Source organism: Myzus persicae, unplaced genomic scaffold, assembly GCF_001856785.1.
Source record: "Myzus persicae strain clone G006 unplaced genomic scaffold, MPER_G0061.0, whole genome shotgun sequence".
Taxonomy (NCBI): domain Eukaryota; kingdom Metazoa; phylum Arthropoda; class Insecta; order Hemiptera; family Aphididae; genus Myzus; species Myzus persicae.
Genome location: NW_019101568.1, coordinates 1267843 through 1280662, shown reverse-complemented (window position 1 = coordinate 1280662; position 12820 = coordinate 1267843). Strand labels below are relative to the sequence as shown.

General features: G+C 29.9%; 1 protein-coding gene across 3 annotated transcripts; it reads right to left on the bottom strand.

The window, feature by feature from the left end:
- Positions 1–313: 313 nt before the first annotated feature.
- On the bottom strand, positions 314–11855 carry LOC111029537. 3 transcript variants are annotated; one of them, XM_022308558.1, is made up of 9 exons: positions 11592–11851; positions 8967–9061; positions 7423–7602; positions 6936–7133; positions 5595–5705; positions 4889–5126; positions 3762–4005; positions 3265–3470; positions 314–2030 (listed from the first exon to the last, which is right to left on the bottom strand). In XM_022308558.1, the coding sequence occupies exons 4-9, from the start codon at positions 7113–7115 to the stop codon at positions 1921–1923; spliced, it is 1089 nt and encodes a 362-aa protein (XP_022164250.1). In that variant the 5' UTR covers positions 7116–7133; positions 7423–7602; positions 8967–9061; positions 11592–11851; the 3' UTR covers positions 314–1920. The 3 variants fall into 3 exon arrangements, with proteins under 3 accessions (XP_022164250.1, XP_022164248.1, XP_022164249.1); XM_022308556.1 differs by lacking the exon at positions 7423–7602 and having other exon boundaries at positions 11294–11855; XM_022308557.1 differs by lacking the exon at positions 7423–7602 and having other exon boundaries at positions 11592–11850.
- Positions 11856–12820: the final 965 nt, after the last annotated feature.

The window sequence follows — 12820 nt, the reverse complement described above, 5'->3', positions numbered from 1 at the left end:
AATTAGATTTACCTATAACAAATAGTATACCTACCTGCTATATTATATATATTCTTTATTTATTAACAATTAAAGTAAAAGAAAAATGTTTTAAAAAAATATCAAAATATCAAACACTAGAATTCAATATAGAATCTATATTGTACTGACTACAAACGCCATTAACTCTCCAGGCATTTACTTTGGAAAACTAGGTAGAGAAATATGCTGAAATTCCTGAAGAATAATTGGATAGATAGGAAAAAAGAAGGTATCTATACCTAAAATCTACTCCATGTAATATGTTTATTGCGTGATAAATATACAAATATTATTTTTTTTAACTTAAAGAACTGCTTGCAAGCATATAATTAAAAAATATTGAAAATAAATAGACCACGGAAGAATACGTTTAAATGAAATCTGTCAAAGTTCAAAATGTATGAAAGAAAATTAATTTTCCTATTTTTTTTTTTTGAATCAACTAAGTATTTTAAATTTTGTTCATATCTTTATGAACCTGATCTCTACTTTAGAAGTTAATTTTGCTTCACATAAGTTCTTTTAAGTTAATAATTATGTATTACAATTTCTTTTTTTTGTCTTAACTATTAAAAAAATATATTTATTATTTTGGATTCATTATAATTAATAATACTACATTTCATGTTCATATTAAGTTTTATTATATGTAGTAAAATTAAAGTTAAAAATGTCCAATGTTCTATTGTTTGTCCAAATGTATTCATATTAATCTGAGCCTAATCAATACATATTTTGTAAGACAACCACTTTTTTTTTTTTTGATAAACACATAATGTGGAATGCAATACTGCAATACCACAAAGGGTTCATTATGAATAAAAAGTATAAACTTGTAATTTTAATATTAATTAAATTAAAATTTTAACACAAGGTTTTTATATCTTTAAATACTGTATGAGTTTCCTTTGAATTGAAATTATTTAAGCGTTAACTTCATCCTAACATAGAGTAACACGTGGTATGATTAAGTCATATAATAGAACTATTAAGACAGAGAAAAGCTAATTCATTTTATAAAAAAAAACAACACCATATATTATATAGGTATATAAGCAATTTAGAGAAAATGAACGAGATTGTGAATTCAGTTCAATTTTACTATTAGAACTAGTTTATTCTTAAATAAGCTCCTCAAGATACGAGAAACAAAAATATGACGATTGTGAAGTATACACATTGCACAAGTAAGTTCCAATTTATTTGTCATGTATCCGATACATTCATAAAAAAAAAAAAACATTGTGTAAGCATAATAAAAATGTATTGATAAAATATCTATTACTTACCCATATTGCAAGAGAACAGATTAAGTAAAAAAATAAATTTATTTAATACTTTTATTATAAATACATCTTAAGTTTAAAGGAAAGCACCTGAATTTGATAGGTATATTTTTTTATTTTAACGAACTAACAGAAGAGATACTAGGTTGTATATTAGAGTATAGATCGCTATCTCTTTTAATTTTTTTGTTATCCATGTAGGTATAGCAGAACCATAAAGGCAAGGAAAAAACATTTAGTTTTATTATGATATATAATGTAATATTAATGATATTTCAACTTTAAATTGATAACAAATCATAAACTTTTTTGAGGGGGGGGGGTGTACATTTTTTTTCGTTTAGGGTTCTTATAAAGTTGACCACTTTTCTGTGAATATAAAATTCAAACAATTTTCAAATTGGAAAACTAATTATAGTATTCTTAATTAATTTTTCTAACAACTCATTGATAAAAAAAATTATCTGACAGTTCATGTGTTAACAGTTTTAACAATAAAATATTATTTTTTTAAATACACGGCAAGACTTAAGACATTACAACTATGTTAATGTTTAAGTAAATTTATACCAAGGACATTCACCCCATTAGTAAGATTGGTAAGCTCAGCTGTTCAAGGGCTAATGAAGTCCTCGAATGTTAGTGGTAACTGCAATAGAGGTGGGTAGTCCACTGGATTACTGGTCCACATGGTCCACGTTTTCTTATTGAAGTCGAAAACCCCTTAAAGACAAAATTATTATTTATAGTAACTTTGCATGAACACACTATAGTTACACCTCAAATGATTTTTAATTCACTGAATAGTTTCAAGTTTCTACGTTTAATATTTTTTTTGATAAATAACAAAATAACAAAACTCGTTAGAGAATAAACCTTTATTATGCATTTGAATAAAGAATAACCAATATTGATGACACATTGATATCAGTCGTCCTTAAAAACATTCAATAAAATACAAGTATGAGAAATCTTGATCTTATAAAAAAATTAATTTTGTTTTAAAAATTTAAAACTTGTTTTGCCTAAAATGTCAGTTTTTAAATAATGTTTTTGATTCTGTGTGGAGTGGGGAATGTATACATTTTTCATTGATGTGTGTTTTCATTATTTGTTTTTGTCACATACAATTAGATAAAATATTCATACCGTAAAACGCCTACTGTATAAAAAATAATTACTGGTTAATTACTACTATAAACCGTAAATTTATAAATCGTAAGTAAATAACTTATAATTGCAAACGCCATATCATATAATATACCTTCCTAATAATTTAGACTGGCCGTCTTAGCTCAGATTCGTTTTTCGTATGCATTTAATTATCATGGAATTCAAATTGAACATAGGTAATATACATTTCAGTGATTTACTCGAAGACGAGATGCCTACAATCCACATTCATTGTACTGCAGTACGGTTACCAACTTAATACTTTTTTTCTTTTTCCCGATTATTCAGAAGAGAACTGTACATTTTAGCACACTTTTCCAAAGTACCAAATAGATCTAATACGCTACTTGAAACCACTATCAAAGTTTGAAACTGAAGTATTTTTTTTATTCCAAAAGATATAAATAGATAAGTAGGTACAAAAAAAAAACATTATTGTAAAACATTCATTTCTCCGCTCAGAATTCAAAAATATTAATGAATATATTGTTTTCTTCGGAATATTCTCAAAGATTTACCACAATATAATTAATAGCGTACAAGTGGCTGGAGAAGATGATGGTATCCAACCCACCAACTTGGTATTTTTATTACAATACATACATATATATAAATAATTATATACAATTAAAAAATGTTTTTGAATTTGATCGGGAATATCTGTGTACACACCTCTAAGTCTAATAATAAAATTAACTGCAGTATCCTTAATACTTTTACGTAGATATTAATGGAGTGTTATATTAGTAAAATTAATGACGTGTCATTAATAAAAAGCGCTCACCGAAGTTTATTGTTTTCTCGCTGGCGTTGGGTGCGTCACTAAATATTGGCCAAGGTTGATCTTCCCTGTTTCCATATATTGTTAACAACTCTTTCAGGTTGGTGACCGGCCCGTTTGCCGTCAATAGTTTGTACCGCTTTTCTCTAGCAACACTACTGGTGACCCCAGCTGAGTCTGATAGTTCAGGATACTTCAAATGGAGTTGTCTGCAGAAATTGAGAATACGAATTACGAAAACATTAACACACCATGTAATGATTGGAAATGAGGATTTGCCAATTTTTTTAAATCTTTAGTATCCCCGAGAACCGAAAAATTATTAAGGAACCTTAATTGGTTCCAATTCTTTGCAGATTAAATAAGGGTTTTTGAGAGATTTCAGATATAATTTTTTTTTTTTTTAAAGCTCTGATTCTAATTATACCGAACGTCACACACTATAATTTATTACACAACTGTGCACAAACAATACAAAATGTTACAATACACAAACATACATGTTAGTGTGCAACGAATTCATTCCGATGCCGAAGTCTGACACGTACACTGCCGATCTGGGACTATCCATTTTCGGGGTGACTTCGACAGTGTGAAACACCCTAGACTCTTTGGGCTCGTTCACGAAACCTATATTGACACTAAACCCATCAGCCGTGCCCCCACCTTCGTTGATCAACACTTTCAGGATATCGTTCATGTTGGCCTCTGCGGACAATAGAGCTCTCGTTATGAACTCCCGGGCTAAAAACCAAAGAACAATAATGTTATAGTACGTAATTAATGACCGATATTATGTATTATATTAAAATGACGATTGAAAAAGATTTTTTTTTCGCGTATACCTACCTACATATACATATATATAGATATGTATAAAATATATCTTATGCTGTTGTACGCGTTAAATGGTCATGGAATGGTAATAAATGGAATTTCATACTATTGTGTCTTTATTTATAAACACTATTTTTTTTTTATGAACGTTTTATAATTTTTAATCACTGAACAGTAACAACAATTAAATTAACTTTATTGAAGAATTCTAGAAGGTAAAGACATTTTTGCTGAAAATTTTTCTGGTCAAATCATATGTTTTGGTTAATTAATTATTTTATAAACTACGGTCCTCTTAATAATAAACTAAATTAATTTAGTAATTTTAACTGTAATGATTGAAATAAATTAAATTTACTATAGATAAATAACCCATACAACTAAATATAGGTAGTTATTTCTGGTCTCTGATAAACTCTAAAACCTCCTATCAGATTCAAATGGGGATTTTTTAATTTAAAGAGTACGCCATGGACGAATAGTTAAACATATAAGCATGATTTTGTGGACCAAACTCCTGCTCCGGAATAATATTGAGCTATAAAATAAAAATACACCAGTTATAAATTCATTGTCATCATCTGTCCAAAACAATTAGAAGAAAAGAATGATAAAACTTGTTCTCGACAAAGTCTGGTAGTAAAACCAGTTTTTTCATAAAATTAATAGGAAATCTAGTAAATCAGACAGAAAAATAACATTTCATCCACCGGCCCGACCCCTATATATTGTATTCTATCTATTAGTATTTATACTCTTATTTTATTTAGTGATAACTTATTATACTCACGAATCTTGCCCCTCAAGGGCTTGCTGAGGTATAACGTGTCGATAGAGAACACTAGGCCATGATGGTTATGACCACTGGCATATCCCGACAAGTGTCCGGCGTACGTGACCGCTTCGAACTTCTCCTCTCTGGGCGCAAATATTCCACCACATTCGGCTTTTCCGGGCTTGACGTGAGCGGCCACGATGTAATAGTTGTTGAGCGACTCGGACACTGCGTCCTCTGTGTGTCCTAACAACTGTTGATCAAAACGGATATCCGGTAAAGGACCTGACTTTCAGTAGTGCTATACTACATTTATAGAGGGCACTTTGGGAGATTAACTCCAAAAAGGATAGATTTAGAAATATAAGCCCCTCGTAATATTGGTACTAAAACTCCAGATGAATGGCTACATATAACCTATGAATAATTAATTATTTGTGAAGATCAGTCATTATTACTTTATTTATGATAGATACTACCATCAACAAATGCATAGAATAATATATATTTATTATTATATTTTGTTGTTTTTATAAAGGTACTATTCGTCATTCGATACAGGTAATAATTATAGTTACTTTCAGAAGTCGAGATGCAAAACGTAATGACTATAATAATCAATAGAAAATATTTTACCGCGTATTACGTATTAAAGTTGTTAACTTATAAATTCCGATGGAACAGGATAAAGCATTATAATAATATACGCATTATATTTTACCTGTACATTTGGCTGATTGACAAAAATTGAAGTACATCCTACAGCCCCTCTGTCTTTACTCGATACGTTCATATTCCTTGGTAGTGTATCGTCTAAGGCCATTAGGAACAACTGGTATAAATTATTTTAATTAGTAATAATATATATATATATATGCGCGTACCATGTTAACATGTATTAATTATGATATTTCTGTTTTTAATATTTTTCAAAATTCGTATATTCTATTCAAGTTAAGAACCTAACTCCGCGGCTGATGTTAATAGCCTCATACTGAGTACTTACTTGCTGACATTACTTGCATAACTATACATGACAGTGGGGGTGAGTTGGTTTTCTAGATTTAATTTATGTATTCATTATTTCCCAGCACACATATAGTTGATCCAAAGACGGATCCAGGGGGCCACTGGGGGTAAGTGCCTCTCCCCTTCACAAAAAAAGTAACTTTTCATAAATTATTAAAAATCAGCATCTTAAAAATGTTTTTAATTTAAGTGTAAAATTAGAACATGCCAATAATAAGCTTAAGTTAGACTTGTACATAACTTCCCTAATAAATACTTCTTACATAATAAACATACTAATTCATAATTATCTTTTGATTTCCCTGGAATTAATTCTCCAGTCTCAGTTTAGGTAAACAGGAATCAACTCGTACACTGCCACAAATGGCTGGCGTACAATATGTGGTCGATTAGAGGCTCAATTTTACATTCTATTTTCTTTTTAATGTTCCGATCGCAAATCGTATAAAGTATACACGAAATACTGTTTTCAGTGGTTATTAATTATTTTAATTAAATAAGTACCCTGGTTCCGGTTTAAGTATTTTTTACATTAATGCTTAAAATTTCACACATTTTTTTTTTCATATATTTCATGCATTATTGTGTTTCATATACGTTTTACACGAACTTACAATATTTGGAGCTAATTGTGCTTTCTTCTCTATAAAATATACGAAAGTGGGTAAACTTAGACATTGTAAAACTAGTGATATGAAACTATGGTAGGAACAACAGCGAAAACTTGAAAAAAATTATGATTTTTATTATATAGTGGTGTCTGTAATCCTGATTTAGTGTTTTAAGAATGAAGCTTCGAATTTAATAATTTCAAATTTGTATAGATTATTAAATATATATAGACATATAGCTATTTTATTTATACAGTTATACGTTATTTTAAGAGTCAATGTGTGTTGGAACGCAATCGGGACATTTATTTTGGATCGTAATAGGACTTTATGACAGTGTTAAGAGAGTGTTGCCTGGCTGTAAGCTTACAAAAACTGATCACAGCCGAGTGTGGTTCTTAACTTGAATAGCTTATAGGTACCTTAAAAAACGGTACTCCCGCTCCACCAGCAACGCCTTTCAATTCAATCACGTATTGAGGGAAATATTTTCTGGTAGCATTCAAACTTTCTTCATAAATCTGTCGACCTTTTGGTTGGGCATACAATTTCAAATATTCTTCTTGGAGTGGCTTGTACTCACTTATAAACTCTTTAATCATTCCTCCAAAAGTTCTCCCCTGGGAAAACATCATTATATTATGTAACGATATTATAACACTGTTATTTCTGTTTAATAACAGACCTTGTAACTAAAATTTTTGGGGATACTCTTTTAAATTGTCTTATACAAATGAGCAATTATAATGTTTACAAGGATATTTATTTGATTATATTTTGTTTAATCAATATAGTATTTTTAGGTATTCGACTATCGGAAACAAAATGATTTCTGTAGAAATTTCACTGATATAACTATAGTATTGTAGAATGTATTTGAACTATATATTACTATGTATTTATACATACCACATTATATCTCTCTGAAACTCAAAGCATCACCTGATATCTGTCTGAGAATTAATTGTATAATCCACAGTATTACTTTGAGATAATGCATCAAACAATCAAACCATTATTATTTATTATAGCATTTATAGCATACAAATATTTATTATAGTATGATTAATTATAGGTTGTACCAACTACCTGTAATAAAAGATGTTGTAAGTTGTTTTCCAGTTGTAGGTACTTACGATATGCGTATATCAACAACAGAAAATCATCTCTCAAATAACAGTAGTTTATTTTTATTAAACATAATTTTGAATCTAACAATATATCAAAAAATATATTATTAAATAATCAAAGTTTATTTGAATTTAAGGGAACTTAACAAATTAGTAGTTTCAGTTTAGAGCACCTATGCATATTTTTCAAACCATTAAACGATTGAAGAAATCATAACATATAAATCTAATTTGTAAGCTACTTTGAGGAATATTCTCCCCGGAATTTCAGCCGGAAAAATTATATATTTATATTCTATACAGGGTGTTTCTGAAGTGTGTGAGGTAATAAGTATACGCATACTCACTGTGATGCCATAATGAAGATTTTTTTGGAATTTTTTTTCTAACTTCAAAATCTGGGTTTTTTAAATTTATTTTGAGAATATTATCTTGAATGTAAAAATAAACACTCTAGTCGTATTTTTTGCAAAATTCTCATACGAATCGAGATATATCACATCATTTTTGCGCTTGTCGCGCGTTTTTCGCGCTCGAATCGCCAACTAAAAAAAAAGTCGTGCGACACATCGATTTGTATGAGAATACTGCAAGATAATCAAAAACTGGAATTTCAGTATAAACACACAAATAGGTAGTTTTTTTATCTCTAACTATTATAACTTTATAAAGTTAAAAGTTATTTAATAAAGGTATGACACAAATGTATGCTAGTAAAATTTGATCGTTTAAAACTCTGTTATCCCTAATTTTGTTATTATTTCATATTTTTTATTAGTCGACAATGTAAAACAATGTGTTAATTAATCGTGTATTATCAATGACAACAAATAGTTATCACCACTGATTATCTTGCAGTATTCTCATACAAATCTATGTGTCGCACTACTTTTTTTTTAGTTGGCGATTCGAGCGCGAAAAACGCGCGACAAGCGCAAAAATGATGTGATATCTCGATTCGTATGAGAATTTTGCAAAAAATACGACTAGAGTGTTCATTTTTACATTCAAGATAATATTCTCAAAATAAATTTAAAAAACCCAGATTTTGAAGTTAGAAAAAAAATTCCAAAAAAATCTTCATTGTGGCATCACAGTGAGTATGCGTATACTAATTACCTCACACACTTCAGAAACACCCTGTATAAAAGTTAATAATATCAATGAGTATAATATACAACGTAATAATTACTCTAGCCTGCGCACCTATATAGGTGTTGCATGTGTTTAGGTATTTTATTCCTCATCCATGAGTGACTCAAAAATATTTCGTAAAACAAAAAAAACCCGAGAGTATACATGTGATATCGAGTGTATACTTACAATGCTGTATCCGACTTCATAGTGTGTACCCTCCACGTAGTGTACCGGTATGGAGTTTTGCCTTGGGGACACTGGCGGGCAGCATGATTCTGCTTCTACAATTGGCATGATTGAGTTTCTTTAATTATGATTTTATTAATTTTGACGGTAAATCGTTATAAATTATAATGGAAGGTCAACAATGAGAATAATTAGTTCCTCATATAGCGATTAAGAAAACAATTCAATATTGTATAAACGAATCGGACAGCCAATCGTGTGATTTTTTACTATAACATGTTAGACGTTAGTTTATAAAGACTTTAGATATAGTAATGTATGTACAACGTATCGTGAATTGGTCGATATTTATATTTCAGCCAATTATTGTTTTTAAGATCGTCCGGCGGGGTTAGGGTGCGAACTGTACCATGCACAAGGTATAATTGTTCATGTCACTATGAAAAAATATTCAGATTTCATAAATGTTTACACTTTGTTATTATTATTTATTAATAACCATATTAATAATAATCTTAAGAATGATCACTGATCAAAATTTGAGACACTTTGAGTCCTGCGAAATATATAGTATAATATATTTTGAGGTGACTAAGTGAGCATCACGTCAAAACATATTCAGTATATTGATGTTGATCGACTACGTGCTAGGCGCACCCAGGTTCTACTAAATAATATTATTTTCTGTATAACCGTAATAATTTGTATTTGTAAATAAAATATATAACTGTGAGAATATTGAAAAAAAAAGAAAATATGAACTCTACTTTACAATTATAAATACACAACGAGATAACAATACACATGTAACTATGTACTACTAACTATGTAACACCTACTAAGTAATTATACACTATACGTCTATACTCTACAGTGGCTTTTGATTATTGAACATATTATATTAAGTCTTACAAATTCGATTAAATCTTTACATATTGTGTAATTAATTAATTTTATTCTTACAACAATTAATTTTCCACAGGTACTTGCATAAGTATTAAGTTAGCTTGATTTATTTCGATAATTATTTGTATTTTGTATATATGTATGTCGTATGTGCTATAGATGTATTAGAAAGGTACTCCATACCCTAACGTGTTTACCCTAGCTATTTTTAGCATTATTCAATTTTACGTCTCTGGGTGTCCTTGATTGTTTTTCCGTTCAAATCGTTCCTCGCTGTGAATAATATGCAAAAATATATTCAAATTTCCAAATACTTTTTCAAATTATTTGTTACTTTAAAAAAATACTAAAACGTATTTTAACATAATATTATTTTATATATTCGTTTAGTTTATATTTTTAGTAAGACTTTTATCTACCCAAGCAAAAAATTATGTATAACTACCTACTCACGATAGTCCCAACTATCGTTTATGCACTGTATACATTAACACTTATCAAGGATATTTAAAATGTGATAATTACATTATCTTAATATAATTTCAAATATTAGAATGTTAATTGTATTACGTTAAATTATATTATTGTTTTTGAGAATTCAAATTAATTAAAATTTTTTAAATTTATTTTTTATTTAATTTATTATTTTTTTTTTTGTAGATTGTTAAGTAATATCTTTTATTAATTTATAAATAATATGTATTATTATACAAGTATAATTGTATTAAACTAACATTTATAATATATTAAAAGAAGTCACTATTATGTGTCTATACTCTACACGCTACAACAATAACTGCAGTACGCAAACAAATTAAAGCTTATTGGATTCGAAATATAATTATATTTTGCATAGGTGGGTATTCTACATTTATATTTCGTTAACTAATGCACTTTTTAAACTTCGGGATAGAATTATCATGATTTATTCAGTAATTGAATAAAGCTGAGTAATATTACATTTTTTTAAACATTTGAATATTCATTCTAAATTCCTTTTAAAAGTATAAGTATAATAATTAAAACTATAGCAAAATATACTCTGTGATTGTGTGTGTGTGTGTATGTGTGTGTGTGTGTGTGTGTATTTTATGTGATTACAAAAAACGTACAATACAATAGTATTATAAAGATAAATGGCTATGTGCGTATCGGCCCTCTCGTTCAGTATTTGATCCGTGACGAAATGAAATTCAAAAGCCACAGACTATAACTCTTCTTATAGTAAAAATATAATTTAACTCGCTTGATACTAAAGGTAAAGTCAGCTCGTTAGATGCCACGCGCCGCTACGAAACGACGGCGGAAAAGGTTTTGCTTTCGCTTCACCTCGCTTAATTCCCATTAAAACAATAGGAAATATTGCGACCTGAAATGAATAATAACCCTTCAAAAAGAATACAATAATATCGCCAGTTTACCTGGTTTGTAGGCTGCCGAAGAAGTCATGACTTGGTCGATGATACCACTGAAGCTCCCCATCATCAGACAGGCGACAACGGAAACATAATATTTTGTGGCAGTCAACATGATATCATTACCTGCGTTCTACATACTACATGGTATTGTACAGTGTGAGTAATTACTAATTGTCATTGACTAATACGTAATAATATAATGACGACATTTCCATCTCATATTACGGACACAGTCGTTTGAACGTTTGTGTGAAGACTATGTTTTATAAACTATCATAACTCTGTAACATTAAGTAAGTACCTTACTTGCAAGCGAACCCGGAAAACTGACCTCTTAACCAGAAAACACCTCTGGAGTGACAGGAAGACAGACAACTAGTGTGCTTTTGCAAAATATCGACATGGAATCCGATAGTGACAAAGAAACAAGTCTTTTTAAGTGTATTTCGATTCGTATAGAAACCCGCCCATGATGGTGTAGAGTGTAGACTGTAGAGGGGGAGAACGACGAGACTCGGTGTATCAGTGGTCGACGACAACGATAGGTTGCTGATGAGGAGAGTTTCGCTGTTCTATGAATAGTTGACGGAGAAGACACTTGTGTTGACACTCGAAACTGTGCATATTATGAAAAAAACTACCTCATACTTAAATAATAGCTTCTTAATTGTGAGGTAGTTTTTTTTTTTAATGGACCGCTGTTAAAAACTACCTCACATTTAAATACTAGTAGGTAATTAATAATTAATACTAGTTATATTATACTATAAGTAATAAACGAATGTCAGGATATATTTTATAGAATAAGTTTAACCAAAATAATGTTGTTTAAATTAAGAATTGTATTAAGTTAGGTTGGAACAATAAAACTATTATCTAATCTATAATATACTTACCAGTTACCACTGGCATTATTTCATAAGCAAATTATGTGATACAGTATTGTGCACAAAGAATATAAGTTCAAAATGTCTTTACCCTATACCTCTTCTCTTAATTTTTCTAATCTAAACTGGCTGGTCTGAGACATCTTGGGATCTTGAAATGGCGATAAAACTTCTGCGGTATTTAAGTCTTCTTTGGGGTCCTGAATAAACGGGTAAGTAATGGGGTGTCTTTGGTCTATGGTTTGTCTACGCGTGTGGCCACACGAGACTCCGTGTCCTCCGTGGAGCTATCCCTCCTATAATGAGTAGAAATATTTTAGTGGCGTTAGTTTAAGGCATCCATTTCTTACGCTACAGGTTTCATTAAGTTCCATATCGACGTATTTAGTATGTTTTGATTGGTTCCATATTGAGCAGGAGTACTCGCCAGCGAAAAGCAAAGTGCTCATCCAGCGGTTCGAACCGTGCCACACCCCACTTACTGCTTGCCAATTTTCTTCTAAGGTTATTTCGTGCTTCAATTTTTATTTTTATTTTCTTACACTGTTTTTTAAACGTGAGGGTTCTGTCTGGTGTAACCTCTAGGTAAACCGGATACTCTGTATTTTTTAAATTGAGTATTTTTCCAAGGGGTACAACTTTG

Bases quoted from the DNA above. Each gene is read 5' to 3' on its own strand.
- LOC111029537 (XM_022308556.1), bottom strand. From the start codon at position 11,402: ATGTTGACTGCCACAAAATATTATGTTTCCGTTGTCGCCTGTCTGATG. The intron at 9,062-11,293 runs GTAAACTGGCGA...TGCCAATTGTAG, and splicing joins TTCGGCAGCCTACAAACCAG to AAGCAGAATCATGCTGCCCG. The intron at 7,134-8,966 runs GTAAGTATACAC...ATGTTTTCCCAG, and splicing joins ATGAAGTCGGATACAGCATT to GGGAGAACTTTTGGAGGAAT.